We start from the raw sequence: 25,741 nt of genomic DNA, 5'->3' as shown, positions 1-25,741 counted from the left end.
TGCCGTCAATAAGTGTTTTAGGTCTGTCTTGAATCATTTGAGTTGACCCATCATAGTGCTGAATGTTCAGAGTAACTCCAGACAATCAAGTGCTCACAGACACACACAGATCTGCTCCGTCATTTGGCAAACAAACCTCAAAAAGGCTAGCAGTGAGTTCCTCCAGCTCCTGCCCCAGCTGGTCTCTCACTTTAGAAAGCCTCTCACACTCCTCGTCTTTTAACTTAAGATCCTTCAGACACATGCAATGACATGAACAGAACACACAAATGATAAACAGAACAAAAAAACAGGGAATGTATGGCTCATTCTCTCATTTAGCCCATGACATCAATGTAAAAGGGTGGATGATTCAGCATATACACACGCTACAGTATTCTTTACAAAACAACAACAAAAAAAAAGTTTATTTTTGAACAAATATTTTACTGACAGTAGCATATGTAACTGAAATTATTAATAAACTAAAACTAAAATAAACTAAAACTAAAATTAAAATAAAAATAAATTGAAGTGATATAGAAATATATAAAAAAAAAAAAAAGCACTTAACAAAACTTATAAAAATATAAACAAAATTAAAATAAAAAACTGAAAATATAAAAATAACAGCTAATTCAAAATACTCTGTACAGACTTCAGAAAGATCCCAGCATCGGAAACAAGTGAATGGTTTATTTTAATGGCGTCCTGGATTGCATTGGCGGATTACATTTTTGTTCTGAGTATTTCATTTTGTAAACGAGGCACAGTGTAATGGAGAGTTCGCAAAAAACTTTTGTTGAAAGAGGAAGAAGCCAACCGTGTTGAATCTGACAGCAGCTGCATCACAAACAGAAAGTAAATACTTCATAATGCTTTTTTTGTAAATGACGGTTTTATATGTATGTTTTCTAAACACTCTCGAGCAATAGAGGTACACAAAGCTGCACTCTTGCAAAAAAAATCCCGCTATAATCAATGAAGCAGTCTACACTTTGCAATGAATCTCTTATTGACATTGTTTTTAAACTCTGTTGGTTATAATGAAAGGATTCGTGAACATGCAGAACTCACGCTGAACTCAGCACTTGATACACAGTGATAAGAACAGTAACGATGCCATTGGTCCTCATTTTTTGGAAGTGCATGCAAAGTAGATTTGCTTTTCGCAGCACAGGAGACAGCATCTTCTCGACATGTTGACAATAGGGGTGTGCGATATTGACAAAAAATGACATCTCGATATTTTCTGGGATTTTCTCGATAACGATTATTAGACGATATTTTGCTGAGTGTGTTTATTGTGTTGGTACTTTGGCAGGTTTAGGACTGTCGTGGACAGCGGACTCCTAAAGTTTTTGATATTCTTCATACTCTGTGTGGTGATCAGTTCACAGCAGTGACAGGAATAATTTTTTCCAATATGTTTCAATTGATTTCTACCTAATATGGGCATTTTTACCTTTATAAAGCAATTTTTAAACCTAATTATATGCATGCATCATCTTTTGTGTCAATTTCATACATTTAATCAAATTCAACTATAAAAACAAGACACAATATGGCTGTTACCAATCAAATGAAATCAGTATCAACAAAATACATCTTTGCAATATTGAATACTGATATTTAAAATGATTTAAAACAAGAAAAGATACTTTAAATGTGAAATTGAAACCGCCAGTAGGTGGCAGCAAGTCACTGTTAATGAGAGAATCATTGAGATTGAACCGATCATTCAAACAGCTGATTCATTCAAGGAAAAAAACATTTGACTATCTTAATCTATCCTAGTCAACTGATTCGTTCAAAAAAGCTGATTCACTCAGTAAGGAAAGACCGCCGTGTGTGGCTTTGTTTTGAACTATTTTCGTTGGCGAAATAGAGCAAAAACAGGCAATATGGTGTCTAAAATGTAAGTCACTTAATATTAACTTCTTGTTTATTAAACTTGTATAAAATCAATATCACATTTGTTATCATGCTGATATTTGGAGAAAAACTGCACTCTTGTGATATTTATTACTAAATTATATAAATAAAGACTAAATCACGCAGTGAAAGCGTGCACTCTAAATGCGCACCCGCACTAGTCTAATCTACAAGACAGCATCACGTAGAGTATTACTGCATGCACTCTCTGGGTGTGTGTGAGGGATAGGCTATACTCGATAATGTCAAATCGCACATCGTTAAAACAACAATTACGATGTTATCGCAGACGATATATATTGCACACCCCTAATTGACAACATGAACCAAACTCTTCCAGGCCTCAGCTACAGCTACAGTGTTTGAGGACAGGTCAAACATGCCCACATATAGGTAACTATATTTGGGCATTGTGCAAATTTTGTTACAGACCTATGAGGAATCGAGCAGGAACAAAGACTGGAATTACTAGCAACTCAATTTATTGTGCACTTTAATCTTTGAAACTTTGCAGACCTTTTACATTCACGAACAGCTTTATTACACGCTACATGAAAGGTAATATTCAAAAAAATATAATAGGGACACTCTAACCAGAGCACACTGACTAAGGTAGATTGACTGTTAGTCAATCAGACTCCAGGTTTGAGAGGAAGTAGATTTTTAAAGACTGTGAATTTCATTGCGTCTTAACCAGACACAATATTGCCAAAAGTTTTGGGACATCTGCCTTTACATGCACATGAACTTTAATGGCATCCCATTCTTAATCCGTAGGGTTTAATATGGAGTTGGCCCACCCTTTGCAGCTCTAACAGCTTCAACTCTTCTGGGAACGCTTTACACAAGGTTTAGGAGTGTTTATGGGAATTTTTGACCATTCTTCTAGAAGCGCATTTGTGAAGTCAGGCACTGATGTTGGACGAGAAGGCTTGGCTCGCAGTCTCCGCTCTAATTCATCCCGAAGGTGTTCTATCGGGTTGAGGTCAGGACTCTGTGCAAGTTCCTCCACACCAAACTCGCTCATCCATGTCTTTATGGACCTTGCTTTGTGCACTGGTGCGCAGTCATGTGGAACAGGAAGGGCCATCCTCAAACTGTTCCCACAAAGTTGGGAGCATGAAATTGTCCAAAATGTCTTGGTATGCTGAAGCAGTAAGAGTTCCTTTCACTGGAACTAAGGGGCCAAGCCCAACCCCTGAAAAACAACCACACACCATAATCCCCCCTCCACCAAACTTTACACTTGGCACAATGCAGTCAGGCAAAAGTACAATTCTCCTGGCAACTGCCAAACCCAGACTCGTCCATTGGATTGCCAGACAGAGAAGCGTGATTCGTCACTCCAGAGAACACGTGTCCACTGCTCTAGAGTCCAGTGGCGGTGTGCTTTACACCACTGCATCCGATGCAGCGGCTCGGCCATGGAAACCCATTCCATGAAGCTCTCTACGCACTGATCTTGAGCTAATCTGAAGGCCACACGAAGTTTGGAGGTCTGTAGCTATTGACTCTGCAGAAAGTTGGCGACTGCGCACTGTGCGCCTCAGCATGCACTGACCCCGCTCTGTGATTTTACGTGGCCTACCACTCCGTGGCTGTTGTTCCCAATTGCGTCCACTTTGTTATAATACCACTATCATTTGACCGTGGAATATTTAGTAGTGAGGAAAGTTCACGAATGGACTTTCACCTATCACAGTGCCACGCTTGAATTCACTGAGCTCCTGAGAGCGACCCATTCTTTCACAAATGTTTGTAAAATCAGTCTGCATGCCTATGTGCTTGATTTTATACAGCTGTGGCCATGGAAGTGATTGGAACACCTGAATTCAAAGATTTGGAGGGGTGTCCCAATACTTTTGGCAATATAGTTTATCTCTTCAGAGTATGAAAAATTGCTTATGATGTTAGTCATTTTTAGGTAATTTTGCATTATGCATCTGCTAAATTAATAAATGTAAGTGTAGATCAGTGAGTGTGAATGACGTTTGTTAAGTGTCTCACCCGTTGTGCTTTGGTGAGCTCCTCCTTTAGCTTCTCGTAGCCTTTCTCTCTGACCTCCATAACTGACGGACTTCTGAGACGGGACAGACTGTCTGTGCTCAGGCCCAGAACCTCCTCTCCATCAGCCAACAGGACATTGCCATCCACCACATCCACAGTGGCTGAAGGATCATTTCCACTGTGGAGACAAACATCAATTTGGTTTCAAAACTTTGGTTTCAAAACTTCGCATAAGGATAATAGCGGAATACACAGAGTGAGTTGCTGCGGGAAAGGTACATGATCCAAGCTGACCGAAACATGAGTATGCTTTATATTTATAAGCGCTTCAAACAAAAGCATAAGCGTTTACTGCGTCTTGCCCTGTCGTGCTTTGACAGATGCGTGTGCCGTTTAATGCCGCTGACACGTTTTCCTCAACGCATAACATTTACAGCAAGTTTTATGACTGCAAGTCATTATCTTCAAAAGCTATTGAAGTTAGAAACGTGTATACCAATGTCGTATGTAACTTTAGAGACGGTCCCTAAATTTGCAAATATCAAGCCAACTTTATGCTAGTATATCACTGTGAAACCCTTAGTGTGAAACTTTGCACGTTACGTTCATATTCTGAGTCCATCTGCTTGCCTGTAGCCTATAAAGTATAGCCTACATCCCCAATAAGGTGTGAGTTTTTTTTTTTTATATCACTGTATTTACGTTAAGCGTTTTATATGTCCTGACGGGAGGGGAATCCTGGAGTATGACATATTGAAGGAACCCCCAGTACTGCAGCGCAGCGCTAAGATATAAAGTTTAGGAAACTGAACAACCGAGAGAAATATACTGTATGTGTACTTCAGATTTAACGTTTGATCTGTACAGCAGCATCAGGGAATAACATTATAATCTCGTTCACGGTAGAGAACGCTGCTCACATGTAGGCTACACAGGGAAAGTAACCGTAAAGACGTCGAATTAAACATAAACACAGCTTTTGTGTCTTTATCATCTTCCTGCTTATATACTGGCCCTGATAATCATCACACATACACTTACCGCTTGCTGCAATTTCCATTTCCGCAAATCCGTTTTAATGAATGAGTGACTATCTACCCATTGCTCTGGTCTTTGTCAACACGCGCTTGCACCACCTGCTGGTGTGCAAACTAACAGCAGATGGAGATTATTGATACTCTACTGCTATTACTGCAGTTCCCAGATGTGCAATGTTGAATTTCCTGTCAAATTTTAACAGCTGAATTTGTGGAAGCGAATTTGTAAAGCAAAATAAAATGGACCGAAAATTGCCTGTCGAATATAATAGGTTGTATTTATAAACAGAATGAATATTTTGGAAGTGGAATTTGAAAGGTGAATATGGATTATTGAATTTTTAATAATGAAAATGAGTGTGAAATGTTTTGAATTTCAGCCCATAAAAATGAAAGTCCTAAAGATAAAATGCGTTAAAATGCAAGCACTTTTAATGCAATGCATATTTTTTCAAGTAATGCAATTCAACAAGCTTTTGTTTTTCATAAAAAATTGTCATACATTTTCTTCCATACACTGGGCAAGATGTGAAATAATAGGGCTGGGAGAAATAAATCGATTCACCTAGCTATCACAATTTTTTATTTTTTTTAGATTCTAAAATCGATTTTTTTATTCTAGAATCGATATTACTTCAAATTCAATTGCTTTATTTTTGTCCTTGCTTGTAGATGAGGTTGACAGAAGTTAGCCACTTTCATATGGAGCTCATAATATGACAAAACGATTTGAATTTGAATTGTGTACATTTGAATTATTGGCAAGTGTAATCTAACAAAATTGAATTTTAGGTGGTAGTTTAAATAGTTCTGAATTTGATTTTTTTTAAACGAATATTGAACATTTGAAATTTAACAAATTGAAATGTTTTTATGGCTGAATTTTATAGACATATATTTTCAAACAGCTAGTTTTTTTGTTCTGAATTCGTATACTGCAAATATTCAGTTAAAAAAAATACAGATTCAAGTTTTCAAGATGAAGAAATTCGGAACTTCAAATTCAGTTTTCTAAAATTCAAGTTCAAAAATTCAAGTTCAAAAATTCAGATCTTACAGAAAGTAGGTCACAGGTCATCCACAGGGAAGAGTAAAGGATCTCAGATAAGTCGAACAGAGCATTTTGGCTGAACTGCAGTAGTTTTCTGCCGCAAACGCGGTGGTGGTTCAAGAGAATCCGTGTATCTTTCGTTCAGTCGTTTTTTATTTAATATTAAGAGTAGAAAAATGAGAAAACAGCTTGAGTATTAGATTTCTAATATTCTAGAAATAATAGACCGCTGCAGCAGTTGCACGGAGCTTACAAAACTTAACGCGTGTATTGCAACTATAGGCTACATTTAATTTTCTCATCAAACAACTAGACTAACGAATGGCTCGGTACAACAGAAGAGCTTATAAGGGCTTTTTCTCTGTGTAGACCAGCAGTTGGTCTGAATTTGCTATAACCTATAGCCTATTTTCCGGACTGTATAGGCTAAGTCACGTTTTATCATGAAACACATTAAATAATCTAAATGTTGACTTTCAAAAGTAGGCGCGCCAAGAAGGCTATTCTCTGTATTTTGGTTCATTTTTGGTGAGTGCCAGAAAGATCTAAAGAGACAGAGACGCGCTAAAGCAGCTCATCATGTTGTTTTATTTATTTTTCAATGACATGATATTTTGTAGTCATTTTGAATGTACACAAATAAAAATGTACATTTTACTGTTTCAAATGATGTCATATTATCTGTATGACTATAAATAACAGCAGTGGAACAAATCCAAGTGATGGCGCAGGCGCATCGCGCTCTCACACAACATAGTATCAGTTCTGGCGTTGCTTCATATCGCAGACTGTTCATTATCAAAATGAAACACAGTCAACCAAACATATAAAAAGTTATTCTGCCTAATTTAATTGGTCTGTTGTACAATATAAAGGGCAAGCTGTGCCGCACACAGTCTTGTTATTCCAAACATTTCCCTTGCTGTGAAGACGCTGATTTAGCCTATATGCCTACGTGTATTTTGGGACTTTTTTTTTTTTTTTTTGATTTCTCATCCGATTCATCAAACAAATTATCGACAGATTAATCAATTATCAAAATAATCGTTAGTTACAGCCTTAAAATATATTTAATTAAAAAAAAAATTATGTTGTACACTAATAAGTCATTCATAATTATTTTTTATTAAAAAGTATGAATTATCAATTTTGATTTCATGTTGACTTTAAAGTCGGCATTAGGGATGTCCCGATCCGATCCGGTTTCAGACTCGATCGGAATCGGACGTTACCTCCCGATCAGGACTCGGATATATATGTATATATATTCTCATTATTTTTTAACACATCTATAGTTATGCGGTGGCACAGAGTTACGCCGGTTTCACACTGCACGCGTTAGCAGAGCGTAAGCAGCGCAGGAGCAGTGCGTATGGTGAGCAGGAAGAGGACACGCGCGTTTTGCTTTCATACTGGCAGCGTTTGTCACGCGCGGCTGAACCGCGGGTTGTGTACAGACAGAGTAGCCTACTCTATAATGGATAAGTTGGCATTGCTTTATTTAGTTTTCAAATACATTTAAGAGAAAATACTTGTCAAGAAGCTTATTTTATTAATAATTTCATAAATATAACTTTTGGTTCATCTTTGTTTTTATTGTTCTGGCAACAAGTTTGTTTTTGGACATTTGTTTTCTTTTTAAATTGATGTTGGTCATTTGATCGACTGTTTAAAACACAATAGATATCATCAATGCACTTTTTGGATAAAACTGCGGTGTATTTTGGCCATGATCAATGCATATCACTTTAATTCAGCGCGCGGCACTGCTGCTTCTGCTCTGCTCCTGCTACGCGCTGCCGCGCCGCCTCTGCGTGCGGTGTGAATGCTCTAATCTGTTAACATGGGCGCCGAAAAAAATACGCGCTGCACGCTCTGCTAATGCGTGCAGTGTGAAACCGGCGAGTGCAGTTCCTAAAAGCACATTACTGGCTTTGCAAACACTGTGGCACTTTATTTTTTTATTTGTTTACATGCCTGCTGGGTATTTTAAGTTGAGGTGCTATTTGTTTATATATTAGACTTTTTTTAAGTCCAAAAGTGAAGAATTTATGTTATTTATTACTTGATTGTTCAAGCTACCTCACAGAAGTGCTCTGTTTGTTAACAGAGTTGTTGAATGTTAAAATAAGGTGAATTAAATAAAAAATAAGGAACATCCTGGATCTGTTTTTTGCTCTTCTTTATTCTTTTTTTATGTATTATAGAAGTATCGGATCGGGACTCGGTATCGGTAGATACTCAAAATCAAATGACTCTGACTCGAGGGCAAAAAAACCTGATCGGGACATCCCTAGTCGGCATGAAATGGAAGTTGTGATATTGTTTTCTTCCCTATTGTGATGTATAGTGAAACAGCTTCTCAAACAAGAAAAAATGTGGGCCAGGACTTGATTTTGTCCATGGGGGGATTCATTGGATGGTTTGTGGTTTGTTATTGCTGTGATGTCATGAAAGCGACAGGTTGTCCCGCCCTCACCTCAGTAAACACATCATCAGAGATGTCACTGCAAGAGGGAGGTTATTTTAATTAAAGATTACAAGGGCACATGAATTTAAAAAAAAGGATGTGCACAGATAAATCATTTATAATAAATATTGCAATATTCCATTAAAAAAAAAAGAATTCTCAATTTCGGTTGTGCATGCATGCATAAAACATTCAGGTACAAACAACATATTCGCATACTTCAGCTTGTGATTATACGCTTTTGATGGCATCTCCTCAAAGTAATACAAAATATTATACTTATTTTTTTGTACTATTTTTGGCTTTTGATAAATATAGAGGGACAGGAAAAAGAACTGGGACACAGTGGTGGCAGGATTCAAATCTGCATTACTGTATTTCAAAATGACGATAACTTGGTCTGCGGATACAAGCACCAATATCAAGGGTTTTTATAATTTGTCATTTTTAATTTAGTTATTATTGCCATTTTAAGCTTTTTATTCTTTTTTTGTTCTGTAGTTACCATGTAATTTCAGTTTATCTGTATATAGAAAAATAATTACTGTCCCCAAAATAAAATTACTGTCATCATTTACTCCCCCTCATGCCGTTACAAACCTAACGTTCTTTCTTTTGTGAAACATAAAAGAAGATATTTTAAAGAATGTTGGTAACCAAACCATTTTGGTGACCACTGACTTCCATTATATGAAAAAATACATTTCTCAAAATATCTTCTTTTATGTTCCACAGAAGAAAGGAATTCATACAGGTTTTGAACAACAAAATGATGACAGATTTGTAATTTTTGGGTGTGAACTGTCTCATTAACTGAGATTATTTAAATATGTTTAATGCTCTTAAATTTAACAGCATAGCCAAAAATGTTTGTACAAATAAATGCAAGGCTAGGCAAACATACTGTATATAAAAAACGTATATACAAATTAATTTGCAGAGGAAATAAACTGACTGGAGCTTCTGCTGTAGACTCTTGTGTTCGGTTCTGCACCTGCTGTCCCATGTTCAAGTCTTACCTGCCATTGAGGGCGTCCTCTGTGCCCAGGTGTCGCGGGGCCGAATACACGGGCTGGGTGGGCAGCTGGTCGGCTCGGAGAGCGTTGGGTGCGTTCTGACCGGAGGACAGCGAGTGTGTGCGGTACAGTGTGCTAGGAGGAGCGTTGTGCTTTGGTGGACTCGGGGCGATAACGCCATGAAGATCTGGGGTGGTGGGTGACGCCAGGTTCACCTCATGGAAACCTTCGAGCGGTTCACTGGCCATAGCCACAAATATCTTCATACAATACTCTGTCAAAACATCAGAAGAGGACAGGTAGTTCAATTCCTAGACCACATAATCCAAAGCAAAATCCAATGTCAATAACCAAAACCATCTCATTAGGATTCGCAAAATTGCATATTTTTTAAAACGGGCTAGTCTGTGCTAGTAGCCAACTAGCCCTGAAAACATTTTTAAGGTCAAAAGATGCATCTGCATCTGTGAACTAATATGAATGTAAACAAAGGTTAATGAATGCTGTAAGCTAATGTTAGTTAATGCATTAACTAATGTTAACAAAATACCTTATTGTACAGTGTTACCAATAAAATGGTGTTCAATATACGCTGGCCAAAGCATTACAGTATAACATGAACATTAGCATAATTTACATAAGCAATATCATACGAGTAGTGTGCTGATATACAGCCATATCGCACGGCTACTCGTGTGATATTGCGTTTATACAACAGTTTGACAGCACAAGAGTGTAAATAAATAAGAAACAACAAAGGAGTGTCTTTAAAAACCCTCTTTTGTGCAGAACTACTTCCTTCCGCCACGGATTCAAATCTCAAGTTGACAGTTTGACAGTTGGGCCCAAGCCTTTGTTTAGATAGAACTAGCAACAAATAAATGTTGAGTCACTTCATAAGCTTATGACAGTTAGTTCCAGTCCTTGATTCTGATTGGTCAATAGCTGTGTTTTATCTTGGACCGCTTCACCCAACGGTTCTAGGTATCACTGCGCAACACCCTTAGCAACCACCCATAGCAACATAAACACATGTTTTTTTTCTTATTTGAGGAAAAACCTAAGAATTAAAAGGCTAAAATGTTTGAAGTAAATTTTGATTTACTAGGTGGCATGACAGTGGATGAGTGGTATGAGGAACAATTTGGAGATACTTCTAAAAATATGAACCGTCATGCTCCAGTGACTTCTCCGGAACTGTCAGAAGCTCCAAAGGTGAAAAATATGGCATCAGCAGTTATGTAGCGTTACGTGCGGGTCTGAACAGATTTCTGAATGATCCAACTTTGTCCTGGTGTCTAATGAGAGACAGCGAATTCACCTCATCAAATAATGTTTTCGCTGGAGTCGTAAAGACAATGAGAAGAGAGGGTTTGTGATAAAACGGAGCATCACACACCGATTTCTGCTAAAGATTACAGCACTATAAAACTGTCCGATGCGCTTAATCCAAACACACCTGAAGGACTCGAAAACAAAGTCTGGTTTGACGTGCAGTTACACTGAAAAGAGGTGAACCGAGAACTCATTCCAGACTCATTCCGCATTTTAACTAGGGGTGCATGATATATCGACTCAATATCGTTATCGCGATATCACGTTGCCCGATATTATATCAAAAGTCTCGCGATAATTATGCAATATTTTGTTTATGATGCGTCCCGTCCGACATGCACCTCTCGAAAAATACACGCTGCTTGGAGAGGGTGAACTTTTCATGCTACAGATTTCCCACAGTGGTCAGAAAGAACAGGGCAGACACTTTGTTTCTCTCAATATGACTCTAGAGTCGCTACTCACTCCAAAGCTAATCGCCATCACTCTCTCACTTCTCCCTCGCTCTACCACACAGTCCCCCCAGCACCCACACACACACTTGCCGGCTCGACGCACACACCAGCGCACAAGTATAAACATCAGGCCACCTGGCCACTTCATGCGTTTTCTCAGATCGGATAGCTATCTGATTTATCAAAACAATTCCATTTACACCTGGTCACATAAATGTGTTTTTGCAAAACGGTTCCTAGTCTGTTTTTATTCATTTTATACTCCATGAGATGACGCCTAGGAACGTTTATTATTACACCTAGGAACGTTGTTGCTGTTCACGGTCAGGGACTATTTTTTTCCAGCAGAAGGAAGGCATTTAGTGATTTTACTTCAAGAAAGTTGCATTGAAACCTATTTTCTGGCTTTAATATTTGTACTGTGTGGTAACAGTTTTATAAAAGCAATAAGGTACTCGAGACTAGAATAAGTTATGGCTGAAGGGTTTGCAACGTAACAACTTATTCACAGTACAGCACAGCCTTGAGTACCTTATTGCTTATTGTATTATGTTGAGAAGAGTATTATGAGAGAGATCAATTAAGCGAGTGCATTACCTGCATCTAGCTGATATTATGATATTTATACAAAATCATTTTGCTTGTCCGCCATGACACTCTTTGTGAGAGAAATGCTGCAAGCGGAGTGATACAAACAGTGAAACGGTTCCCGTGGTGATACATGTAGAATACCGCATGGCTGGAAAAGGCTCTCAGCCAATCAGAATCGAGAACCAGAACAAACTGTTGTATAAATTAAGAGATAATAAACTGTAAGGACACAATATTTTGATAGTAGGGAAATGTGAACGTACCATTGTGATGAAATGATGTTTAAAGCTTTAGAGTATAAGTCAGCAGGAAGAGCAGAACAAAGTTTTCTCCTCATAAACCTCGGCTGATTCCTGATTTAATTTCACCTACAGACACACAAAACAAGAACACAAGCTACAGATTAATGAACGGTCAGTCAATCCCTGAAATAAAAGAAGAATTGTGAGCATTATTTATAAATTACAATAAACATTCACAATTAAAGTGTCAGTTCACCCAAAAAATCATTTACTCACCCTCACATCGATCCAAACCCATAAGACTTTCGAACATATTTCGAAACTCAAACGAAGATATTGTTAATGAAACTAGATTTCTGTCCCTTCACTGAAAGTCCATTCCACCAAAAAGTTCATAAAGACGTTGCAATCGTAATCCATATGAATTAAGCACTTTAATCAAAGTCTTCTGAAGAGACACGATCGCTTTATATGAATTTAATTTAGGATTTTATTCATTTATATATACACTGATCAACACACATACACAAAGCACATCACATCACATATAGTAAATGCAAGTAAACATGCTTGAGTAAAACAAACACATTTGAAATTCCATTTCTCATATTTGATGTGCTCTGTGTATGTGTGTCGTCAATGTTTGTTTATATAAAATAATTAAAGCCTAAATTAAATCAATTCTCATAAAGCGTCTCTTTAGAAGACTAGGATTAAACCGCTCAATATAGATTACTGCAATCGGCTTTCAATGGAGGGATAGAAATCTCTCATATTTCATTAAAATATCATCATGTGTGTTTCGAAGTTGAGCGAAAGTCTTACTGGTTTGGAATGACATGAGGTTGAGTAAATGATCTACTAAATGACCTATCCTTTTCATAACATAATACAACTATAAGCAGAAAGGACTCCAGACTGAACACAGAGGTGTGTTTCTAGTTTAATGTTTGATCGTGTCAGAGAACATGATGATGTGGTTGGTTTGTACAAAAAAAAGTTTATTTATAAAGTCAAAGTCAAAGTCACATTATAAGCTACACAACCATGACACACATTGAAGAATGCTACTGATGTAGTAAAGAAAACACTCTTATATCTGAGCTTCTTTTAGATTCTGGACTTTCATCAGCCAACTTCATGAGGTTCATCCTGGGACGATTTTAAACCGTACTTAATGATGAACACTTCATGATGAAAAGATCAGTAAAGCTGGGAAGTTGTGTAAGATCATGAGAAACATCAATTCAGTCCAGTGTGTCAAAAAGTTTGTTGCTAAATATAACATGAATGAATAAACATTCTGTGGAGAAGGCATACATCTAGGCATTAGAGTGTGTGTGTGTGTGTGTTGCTCGTGAACGCTGTAATAAACCGAACAGATATCTGATAGGCTAGAGCTGCTCATCATTAAATATTGAGTCCTGCTGCTGCTGGAAGCGCTCCAGCTTATCTACACTAGCTCTTACTTTCACCAGTGAAAAAAAAACAAAAAAAAAACAAATTCACTAGCTATCTGGAGCACGAGTGTTTATAACCTTACAAGGGGATAATTTTTCGCTCCATGTACAAGTATGGCCATGAGCACTTATACATGACAGCAGCAACCGATCATACAAACACAAACATTATGTGACTTTTTACCATTTCAAAATGCTTCACAACAATCAACTGTGCCAATGTACCGCAAAAGTGCCAAATTAGGGCTTCGTTTTTAATATTGTGATTGGTTACAGTGGCATTTTTGTATGGTACATTGGGCCCTGATTGGTTAGAATGGGATGATAAAAGTTCTTGAAACTAAAACAGCCTCACATGCTCTGCACAAACACAAGAAGCTACGCTCTATGGTAATACACCGATTAGTCCAATAAGGATTTAGTAGTGGGACTTTTTTCTGATTTTGCAGACCAAAATGACTTAATTTGCTGTGGCTTTTCTCAAAAATTGCTCATATTGGAACTTTTCTTCCCGTTTTAAAACACTTGTATGTAAACCTGGCAGGCGTCGAAGTCCTGGTGCTCCAAACGGTCAGTCCAATACAGCAGAAGTACAGTTAAACACAAGCTACTGCAAACAATGAGGGCAGTGCACTGCTTACATTTGCATTCATACTATCATACCTGCATGGACTGGCTAATAATCAGACAGTGATCGCTTCTGGGAATGAGGATGCAATGCAAATACTAAATTAATTTGCAGTAGAGTGGTGCAGTTATGACGTCAGAACCCGGAAGACTCGAGTTCCTTCCAGATTTTCCTATGCAGTTTTATAATGGCGGTTTTCGATTTATGAGTAAAATAAAGCCTGTGGTAAACATAACTTGACTATACGTAAAAATACGTTTTTAATAAGTAACTAGATAAGACAGCTTGGGGTGTGAGTACGTGCAAAACATCAAAGTATCATCAAGTTATGTTTACCACAGGCTTTATTTTACTCATAAATTACTCATTATAAAACCCCATAGGAAAATCAGGAAGGAACCAGCGCTGAATTAGACTTCTGGGTTCTGACATCATACCTGTACCACTCTATTGCATTCGAACTTTGACCGAAACATGTTTCCCAGTATGGTGCCCTTAAAACATCCAGGAAACACCCTGGACAACATCAGCACACATTATCATTCTGGGATGACTTTAGATTGATAAGAGCAACACAAACTATGACCACTTATTTTATTAAAGAGAAAACAAATCGATTCAGAAAATAAAAAACGTGTTCTGATTAGTCTGTTGTGTATTAATCTGAATGTCAATCAATCAGGGAAGCTATAAAGGTGAGTAACCTGGGTTCGTTTGATCCAGTACAGGCATCATGTCTAACTGTCACATTTATAATAATAATGACATTATTATGTCATGAAAAAGAAAACATTATTGCTGCTCTTCAATAAAAACATAATTTCTTTATTTCATTTATGCCAAGAAAAGATCAACATGAATGCGCTCGTTGTTTAGATTTCTAAGCGAGTGCTTCAGTCCACAGAGGAATTACGCTCGTCACATCTATTGTAAATGTGACCTCTTTTCCGTCCACATGAAATTCATCATTCTGTCAGTTCTACACAACTATGTGCGCTTCTGACCCAAAACATTACTCAACAACAGTAAACAAAATTGTCAGATCTATGGTGCGTTTTGACAGTGACTAGTTTAGGGTACGTTTACACGACAACGATATGATTAAAACGGAGAAGTTTTTCCTTTGAGTTTTCCGCGTGCAGACGACACCGACAATTGTCAAAAGATCCCCATTCACACGGATCTGCGAAAACGGCTAAAAACGCTGTATTCTGCTGTCAGGCCATTGGATGGCGATGAAACACTACAGACTGAACATGTAATACCCATGTGCATGACGTCATCTTCTTCAGAGATTTACGTTTTTATTGTTTACACGGAGACTTCCGCGTTTTCAGGCATGCATAAAAAAGTTTTACGTTTTTTGTTGAAAACGGTGTCGTGAAAACAGCCCCTCAGTTAGTCTTCAGTCTTTCTCCAGGTTTAGTTAGTCTTTCTCCAACCTTTTATGTAACGGACCGTAAAATGTTAGGACCAGTCATGAAGAAAAAATTACGATCGTTCTTTTAAGACTAGTCTAAGCAGTTTATGCAACCAGCCACAGGTTATAAATGCAACCAAACCACTGTCAGCAGTTCAGTCAGCAGTCAGCTGATCTCAGGACAAAAGACAACCATGCTTTTGTGAATTATGTATTCTGAACCGTCAAGAAAATAGTGTGTGTGCTTATGATTATTACTACGGTAATCTGCAGACAGACCAAAAAGACAGCATTTAAAGTGCTTTTCATTGAATTTATCAACCAACGAGTCCTTGGCAATAACCACCACACAATCAGACAACACCAAAGCATGTCATTTTCTTCTTAAGAAAGTATTTGAGAGCTTTAAGGCTAATACACATTACACCGACACTTCAATGGGTTTTGTCGGATCAGTGTGTTACCCTTCATTGTCTGTCGGCATTGGTCGGCTCTCGTTTTTGCCAACTGAATATGTTAAATTGGCATTTGTCAGGTCTTGGAATGTTTGAGAAATGACATACTATAATCTGGTCACTGTCAGCATTGGTCGTGTCTGTCGGAGCAGTGTGAAATGGCCTTAAGAATTGGCCTTTAGAAATTCTTGAAATTTAAATTTTGTAAGATTTCCATGAATCCAGCCGCTGGAAAGCAAAGTGTGGTCAAAGTTATCAGATAAATGTCAGTTAGTAGCATCCCTCCTTTGATTTCCCTCAATCCTTCTGGTGCCGTCACATGTAGCAAACGTGAAACATGCACAAATCATGCAAACAGTGTCTGTTTCACATCCATCTTTCGTGATTTGATTTTCATTCTAATCTGTAATGTTAACATTGACAACTGAGGGCCCTATTTTAACAATCTAAGCACATGGTCTAAAGCGCACAGAGCAAGTGCACTTACACGTGTGTCCGAAACCACTTTTGCTAGTTTAACGACGGAAAAAATGGTTGGCGCACGGTCTAAAAGGGTTTTCCCTATTCTCTGAATGAGTAATGGGTGTGTTTTTGGCATAAATTGCAAAATACCAATCAGAGTCTCATCTCCCATTCCCTTTATAAGCCAGTTGCGCTCACACCATGGCGGATTCGCTATTTACATGCCGGAATTTGCAAGCGGAAAAACTGAACACTTCTCCAGAGAGGAAACAGATCAGCTTGTGCGTGAGGTTAGGCGCAAGCAGACTATCTACAGGACATACCGGATTCCACCATATCTTGTACACAATATTAATCTTTTACATTGTAATATTTTTATTTTTAATATTTGGCATGTTTGCGTGCTGCTATGCGTCCCTGTGTGTGTAATAAGCAGAGTGTACGTGCGGTGTGCACCGGCCTATAGGCGCATATTACTAACGCGCCCTTTAAATAACAAAAAATAAATACTGCGCCATTGACTTTAGACCAGGTTTCAGTTGGTCAACTGTCTATTTCAGTTGCCTCAAAATAGTAACGCGCCAACAATGCACCTGAAAATGATAACTGCGTCGTGCTAAAACTAGCAAAAAACACTTGTGTTGCGCCTGGCGCTTGGTATATGATAGGGCCCTGTGTGTGTGAAACATACTCAGCTGTTTTGGTGTGAGATGGCAACATAAGATGCAGAGTACAGACTGTATGTATTGTCACGGGGCGGTATTAGTTCATCTTCTTGAGTAACCAGAGTCATATGAACACAATCACCTACATCCAACTGCACAATAGAGGAGAGTATCCCTCCAGGAGACAGACACACAGACAGAGACTAAACTACTGTTGACTGTGTGTCTGCCAGTGTGTAGCTCAATACTGTTTATGTAGCTCAATATTGGTCATTGTGGTTCGTCTTGAGGAGATCCTTCACTAAGAGGTCAGATGGACAATTGTTTCCTACTGGACAATAAAACGTGGAAAAAAATCCCACAGAGCTAAGGAGGGACCAGGACAAGAACTGTAATTTCACGTAGGGCTGCATGATATATGGTTTTAGCATCGATATCGCGATGATAAAACTACTGTTAGACCTACCTGAAAAACCTTAAAAGCACTGATTATTTCATTTGTATCTTTGTTCTGTTGTATTTATTTCTTTGTGCCATTGCTTGTAGTTTAATTATTTATTATTTTTCATTAATAGATTTTTGGGTTTTTTTTTGCTATGCTGGTTGAAAGTCCCTTCACATCCTGATAACAATCACTAAGTTAAGTGGTCTAAATGTATATAAATATTAGGTCCAAATGCTACAATACGATGTCCTACCTGCCTGTCAACGTATGTATTTTCATACCTCTGCATCACACGTCATCAGCTCATTTCATGGCACTAAAGTCTGATGTCATCAATTTGTGATTGGTTGGTGAGATCAGTTTGCATTGATTTACTATTTTAGTGACTCAAAATCACTAGTCATAGAATGTGATCATCGGCCAAAGAGGCACATCCTCACATTTATATAAAAACAAGAATCAACAGAACGGAATGGACACATTAATTAAAGTTGGACTTCTTTTAAAAACAGCATGACACAATGACCTAATACCATCTAAATGTGTGTCTGTAGCAGCAGTGCTTTAAATGTTAATAAGTTAATAATGATAACAAGACTGTGTTTATCATGGTGATTTGTACAGAGGCTCGGGATTTGCACTTAACAAGACTAAACAGACAGTGAGACATCGACTTGGCGTGTGCGATTTCCTGGTCTGTCCTTCAGGTCAAGCCATATATTCATAAAAAAAAAATAATAATAATTCACCGTGAATGGCGTCAGCGCTGGTCAATTTTATCTCTAAGAAGTGAAGCATCAGTTTCAGCGTTGCCCATGCGGCACATTTTGCTGCTCCGAAGGATTTCAAATACTTTGGAAAGAAAACTTTCTAAAGACCCGAGAACAACTGCCAAAACTCTAGTGAATGATTTAGCCAAGTCTGGGATTGATGTCTCAACGAAGTCCATCACTAGAGCCCTGCACAGGAATGGACTGTGAGGTTGCTGACCAAGAAAAACTTGTGTCTGAGGAAGAGACACCTCCAAGCTAGACTGAAGTTTGCCAAGGACAACCTGGAGAAAAATTATGCATAATGGAAACATGTAATTTGGTCAGATGAGACAAAATTAGAGCTCGTTGGCCATAGATATGTTTGGAGAAAGAAGGACACCCAAAGAACACCGTTCCCACAGTAAAACATGGCAGTGGGAGTATAATGGCATGCTGTGGGGATTTCAATGTGTTTGGAACTGGGAATATCGTCTGGGTCGAAGGAATCATGGAAAAGGAAGACTACTAGAAGATTTTGAAAGACAACCTAAGGCAATCTTTGTTTAACTTTGTCTTCCAGCATGATAACGACCCAAAGCTAGTGTTGTCAAAAGTACTGACTTTGGTACAATGTGACGATACCAGCATTTCCTTCTAGCATTTTGACTGTTGAACGGATTCTTAAACACCTCTGATTGGCCATTGCGTTCACGCACTCAACATATCTGTGATTGGCTACAATGATAAAAGCTTCAAAAACATGTCTTCACGGAGCGCTTGCACAGATACACACGGAATGTTTGAAAGCAGACGTCTATCAGTTGATCCCTTATATATCCACTAATAGACGGATCCGCTGATAGACGCCTGCTTTCAAATGCTCACGCGTGTATCTGTGTAAGTGCCCACATTTATTTGAATTTCAGTATTGACTTTGTACCGAAGTCAGTACTTTTGACAACACTACCCAAAGCATACCTCACTTCTGGTGAAGAACTACCTCCAAACGAGCAAAGTGAACGTCCTTGACTGGCCTGCACAAAGCCCAGACTTGAATCCAGTAGAAAATCTGTGGGACACACTGAAGACCAGAGCCTATGCCAGGAGACCAATAAATCTGGAGGAGCTTGAGAGATTTGCCAAGGAGAAATGGGCTGCGAGTCCTCAGGACTGACACAAACGACTAAAGGCAGTTATCAAGCAAAAGGGATACACTATTGACTATTACCCAGACAGCAACATAGTTTCGGCCCAGATCCGGCCCACATGGAATCCACGTGTACCGGATCTGGGCCAACTCTATGGTGCTGTCAGGGTCACATAAGAGGGCTAATCATTTTGACTTGTAGACTTTTTTATTCTTGGTTATAATTTTGTTTCTATTTGTATTATAAACACTCCAAGTTTCCTAAAAGAACTATTATGTTTAGAAATGCTGTGTTAAAAAAAAACTTTGCTCCGTCAATCAGCATTTGGGAATCATTTGAATAAAAATATAATATTTCATAGGGGGCTAATAATTTTGTCTTCAACTGTACATTAGTTAAGTCTTCTATGTGAGATGACACTAATAACACTGGTTATAGTAGATGCACAATGACTCCACTGTCACCAGCACATGGATCAGGTAACGTTATCCGCCTGACCTGAAGCCATTCAACCCCCACATACTGTTTACTACATAGGGCTTATTGTTTTAAGACAGGACGAGGTGAGGGGCTGATCTAATTCCCTCAGGAGCTCCTCAGCAGACACTGCTAATACACTACGGTATAAAAGCAAGTATGCTGCATACACACTGTCATTAAGGTTATATTAAGCTTTCAGAGTGAGATGGACCAGCAGTGCTAGATGCAGAAACAACTCAATATTATTATATGCAACGTTACACACACCTGCTATCTTTAAGTGCGCGTGCATGGAGAGGTCAAGTTATTATATTTATGCTTTCAACAAACCCTGAGGAGTAAGACATTGTAATTCAAGCACTGCAAGTGTGATCCTCAACACCATGTCATAGATATAAACTCCTTATGAATAATGCATCAAAGCCTTATTAACACAATGACATAATACTTTGGATTTGGCGTTGATGCAATAAATAAAAGCAAGAATGGATGTTAAAAGCGCAAGATGGCTGTCTAATGTAAGTACACTCACATGTCCTGAAGGAATTGTGTGTCTGTCATGTATCCCGCTCCTCCTTCAAGAAAATACACGAATATAATTAATATTAATACATGAACGCTTGCACGATCACACAGTTCGCGCTTTTCCTCTCATAACGCATGTCTTTCTCGTGATAAACTAGTCCTCGGTTAAAGACAGTAACCAGGGCCAGACAAAGACACAACAGAGCCACCGGCTGCCACCATCCCGCTTCATGATTGTGCTGCTGTTCTGTGTGGAATATACGATTCCTACTATTGCGACGGTCTCTTCATGAATGTTAATTAGGTCGCGCTGACGTTTCTCAAGTACGTTCATTTGAGCTTCAGGCACGTTATCTAATTAATATTCATAAGGTAGTATTAAGCTTCGTTTATTCGTCAGCTGTCCAGCGCCCGCCTACCAACGCCTGCCTTTCAGCCAATCAGAAAGGCCTATTGATCGAGGATGAAGTTACCTAATTAATATTTCACCAGCCAAGCGGTTGCCATAGTACGACTGTTCATCCAACTATCCTGTCAGATGAGGCGGAGGCTCTGACCGGCTCGCGCAAGCGCTGCTTCTATTATAAAACATGTAGATAGATAGATAGATAGATAATTTATTGTCCCTTAACGGGAAATTTGTTCTCACAGATTATCATACAGCACACGCAACTGGCATGTAACAGCAACAACAAAACACATATAACAGCAACAACAAAAACACAAAAAGGTGAATGTTCAACTTTGTAGCCTATTAAGGATTGAAATTGCAGATGGTACAAAGCTCTTTTTGAAACGAGCCCTTCTCCATGTTAGGGTCCTGTATCTTCGCCCGGAGGGCAAGAGAGTGAAGTGGAAGTTGAGGGGGTGCTCTGGGTCTGTTATTATTGTCCGGGCAAGGCGAGCTATTGCTCTGTCATTGAGTTCTGAGATGTTGGGTGTAGGGGAGTGTATTATTTTTGAAGCTATGTGTGTGATTTTATTCAGTTTGTTTTTGTTGGTGACTGACAGCATGGTGTAAAAACTGGTGGAGCAGTATAACAGAATAGGCTGGATAATACTTGTGTACAGTAGTGACAGAAAATGAGGGGCAATGTAAAGGGAACTTAGTTTTCGTAGAATATGCAGACGCTGTTGGGAGCGTTTATGGATGTCCTTTATGTGATAGTCAAAAGTGAGCTTGTTATCCAGGGTGAGTCCAAGATATTTGAATTTCTCAACCTGTTCTATTATGTTGCCATGAATGGAGATCCGACTGAGACTGGGTGCATTAAAGACCAGTTCTTTTGTTTTCTCAACATTAAGATGGAGAAAATTGTCTGTGCACCAGTGTGTAAAGTGTGATATCGTGTCATGGTAAGCAGCAATGCTGGTGTGATCGTTGAGGAGAGCCAGGATTGCAGTATCGTCTGAGTATTTGTAGTATGTTGTGATGGATGAAGGACTAATACAGTCATTAGTGTAGAGTGTGTAAAGAAAGGGAGAGAGGACACAGCCTTGAGGAGCTCCAGTGTTGATTATGGTGGTGCCCGATGTGACAGACCCTATCCTCACAGCCTGTGGCCTGTTGCTCAAGAAACTGTGAATCAGATGGATGTAATGAGGTGCAACGCTGAGTTTACGTAGTTTTTTAATCATCTGATGACGTTGAATTGTATTAAAAGCTGAGCTTAAGTCCACAAAAAGAACTGCAGCAGAGTTACCAGATACTTCCAGGTGTTGAAGGAGGGAATGAAGGAGACATACAACAGCATCCTCCGTCCCTCGCCTGGCTTTATAGGCAAACTGATGTTTGTCCAGCTGTGGATTGACAGTTGACAAGATGGTGCGCAGAATCAGTTTTTCATAACATTTGCTTGCTATGGGTGTGAGAGCAACCGGTCTGTAATGGTTGAGCTCTGATGGACGGGGTTTCTTTGGTAGAGGAATGATGGTGGACTTTTTCCATAGGGTGGGCCACCGTGCTGTACTGTATGACTCATGCATTATAGAATACAGAACCGGGGAGAGTTCCATTGCACAAAGCTTGAGCACCCTAGCAGGGATGCCGTCCGGCCCCATGGCCTTGCCGATTTTACACCTACTCAGCTCCTGTCGAACATCCACCTCTGTAAACGGAGGAGTTGTAGGTAGATCTGAAGGGAGAGCGTTAAGTAGCTCATTGCAGACAGCTGAATAATCAGTGATGTCAAATCTGGAGTAGAAGGTATTAAGGCTATTTGCAAATGTTGTGGGGTTAGAAATAGTGCTATGATCTTGTTTCACATTCTGTCCCGTCAATATTTTTATTTTCTTGAAGGCTTGTTTTGTGTTCATCGTAGAAAACTCATGTTCTATTTTCTCTTTGTATTTAAGTTTTTCTTTAATAATGTCATTTTTTATCTGTCTGTCCAGTATTTTAAGTGAAAGCCAATCCTTGCATTGAAATATTTTCTGTTTCTCAGCCAGTTTTTGTTTAATCTGTGGAGTAATCCAAGGCCTGGAGTTAGGGAAAGTTTTGTATGTTTTTGTTGATATACAGTTACTTATACAAAACTTTATGTAGTCTGTTATAACGGACAGTCTCTCATCCAAAGTACCGTTAAAAACGGTCCAGTCAGTGCATGCAAGAGAACCTTGCAGACATGCAATTGCATCCGCCGACCACTGTGGAGCGCTGTGGACTTGTGGTTTGATGCGCTTCAGTTCCTGTCTGTAACCAGGAAGAAAGACCAAAACATTATGGTCCGAGGAGCCCAGAGGAGGATGAGCCCGAACAGTAAATGCATCCAAAACATTTCCGTAACACAGATCCAAGACATTTCCCTTCCTTGTGGGACAATGCACATACTGATGGAAGGAAGGCAGTACGCCGTCAAGACTGCAGTTGTTGTAATCGCCCATATAAAACACCGGGGCTCGGGGGTATTTACTTAACATTAAGTTAGCATTCTCCGCTATTAGCTCTGCTGCTGCTTGTATGTTCGCATCAGGTGGACAGTAAACACACCCAAAAACCACCGTGGGGAATTCTCTTGGAAGATAGAAAGGGCGTAGCGATAGTGTTAATATCTCTACGTCCGGTGTGCATATGATACTGTGTATTTTTATGTTGGTGCACCAGCGCTTGTTTATAAAGACACATAGTCCTCCACCCCTCTCCTTACCTGACTGACGGGTCCTGTCTGCCCGGACGGTCAAGAAGTTGTCCAAGTTGATCTCAGAATCCAAGATGGATTCATCGAGCCAGGATTCAGTTAATGCGATGATACACGCGTCCCTGAAAAGTCTCTCCCCCTGACACTTGGCATGAAGTTGATCCATCTTTTTCCGGAGGGAACGTACATTGGCCAATATGATAGAAGGTAATGGAGGTCTAAAAGGACGCCTTCTTAACCGGGCACGGACACCGCCACGGCTGCCCCTTTTCCTCGGTCGGATCTCTGGAGGGATGTCAGCCGGTTTTTCGTTGCATAGAATAGATGACCGGAGTCGCAGAAGCTCATCCCGGCTGTAGGTGAGTAGTGCGCCTCCGGTAACATCTGGCTGTAGTGGCGTGAGCGCGGTGCCATTCTTGATAATCCACAAAATCGCAAGGGTAATCCACAACACTTTCAGCATTATGTCGTTGCTTGACTTAACCATACACACTTGACAAAGACTTAATAACAAATAACTCAAATAAATGACGAAAAACTAGACAAAGCCAGAGAAGTAACGTGAGCTGACATGACAGACGTGTTGTCGCAGCAGAGCATGCGCCATAGAAAGGAAGCCATCCAAGCCATGTAAAGGCATGTAGCCTTTAAGGTTTTAATACACATAAAACAATAAAAAGTCACGTATTAATCTCAAGTAATAATAATAAATTCCACTCAGCTGTTTGTTAGGGGTTATAATTTGGACCGCAGCGCCGCGCATCGGACAGTTTGAGTCATAATTTAAAATATAACGGACAACGTCAACGATGATTAATATAGTTGAAATACTGGATTGAATGGAAAGCCGTTTTAACTTTTATTAATTTCCAGGATATGAATCCTTGATATCAACAATTCAGTTTTCACAAGTTAAAATGATAGTTATTGATATCAGGAATAATTAGATTTCTACTACAATGGCAATTTTTGATATCAGAAATTACATTTCCACTAGTAACAATGCTAATTCTTGATATCCACAATTAAATTTTCACTAGTTAAAATGATAATTCTTGATATCTGTAATTGTATTTTCACTAGTGAAAATTGTCACCATAGGCTGCCATTCAAAATCAATTGTTGATATCAAGAATTGATTTCTTTACAAGTTGAAATTCCAATTTCACATATCATAAATACAATTCTTACTAGTAAAAACCTTTATTTTTGATATCAATAATTCAATTGTCACTAGCTGAAATGTCTATTCTTGATATCAACAATTGAATTACTACTAGTAACAATGTACATTTTTTATATCAATAATTCCATTTTCACTAGTGACAATGTTAATTTCTGATATCATGAATGTGATTGTTACTAGTAAGAAAGCCATTTTAGATATTATATAAAAAATTTACATTTTTACTATAGTAATTTAATTGTTGATATCTAGAATATACATTTTAACCACGTAATTCTTGATATCAGGAATTCACTTTTTTATTGATTATTTATATTAAAAATGATTTTTCTACTACTAAGAAATACAAAGCTGATATGTGTATTCAGAATTTTAACTAGTAAGAAATCAATTTTTGATATCTAATAGTTTTGTCGCCCTTTTAACATTTAAACATGTAGGATATGAATTGTTTTATATCAACAATTCAATTTTTGATATCAACAATTCAATTCTTGATATCAGAAACTCTGATTGTTGTTATCAAAAATGACGTCATCACTCGCAGAAATACATTTATGATATTACAAATGAAATTACAACTAAAGAACTTGTAAGAAACATACTTCTTGATGTCTGTAATTTAATTCTTGATATCTGTAATTTAATTCTTACATGTTAAAATTTAATTTTCACTAGTAAAATTTGTTATTGCAGACATCAAGAATTAGTTTTTGGATATGTGCATAGTAATGACGACTGCTTATAAATATTCAAATAAGAGCATGATGTTTTTGCGTGATGTTTTACATGCTCAAGAACTGCGATGAACTGTGAACAAACTGGCAATGGCAGAGGAGGTTTTGAGGCAAATTGGAAGG

At 38.5% G+C, this 25,741-nt stretch overlaps 1 protein-coding gene across 14 annotated transcripts in view; it reads right to left on the bottom strand.

The window, feature by feature from the left end:
* The window catches only part of rab3ip (RAB3A interacting protein (rabin3)), a 41,973-nt gene extending 21,161 nt beyond the window's left edge, over positions 1 to 20,812 (bottom strand). For 7 of the 14 annotated variants that reach the window (XM_084111085.1, XM_084111086.1, XM_084111091.1 and 4 more), the window contains exons 1-5: positions 20,566 to 20,811; positions 12,140 to 12,244; positions 9,499 to 9,769; positions 3,922 to 4,099; positions 137 to 232 (exon numbers count right to left, since the gene is read on the bottom strand). In XM_084111085.1, coding sequence (XP_083967211.1) covers positions 137 to 232; positions 3,922 to 4,099; positions 9,499 to 9,761 — 537 coding nt within the window. In that variant the 5' untranslated portion in view covers positions 9,762 to 9,769; positions 12,140 to 12,244; positions 20,566 to 20,811. Of the gene's footprint in view, positions 1 to 136; positions 233 to 3,921; positions 4,100 to 9,498; positions 9,770 to 12,139; positions 12,245 to 20,565 lie in introns of all 14 variants that reach the window. The other 7 variants (XM_084111080.1, XM_084111092.1, XM_084111081.1 and 4 more) reach the window with 4 other exon arrangements.
* Positions 20,813 to 25,741: the final 4,929 nt, after the last annotated feature.

This window comes from Abramis brama (assembly GCF_963993115.1).
Source record: "Abramis brama genome assembly, chromosome: 4".
NCBI classification, from domain to species: Eukaryota; Metazoa; Chordata; class Actinopteri; order Cypriniformes; family Leuciscidae; genus Abramis; species Abramis brama.
Note: the sequence above shows the minus strand (reverse complement) of the source record. Positions and strands in the feature narration are given on the sequence as shown.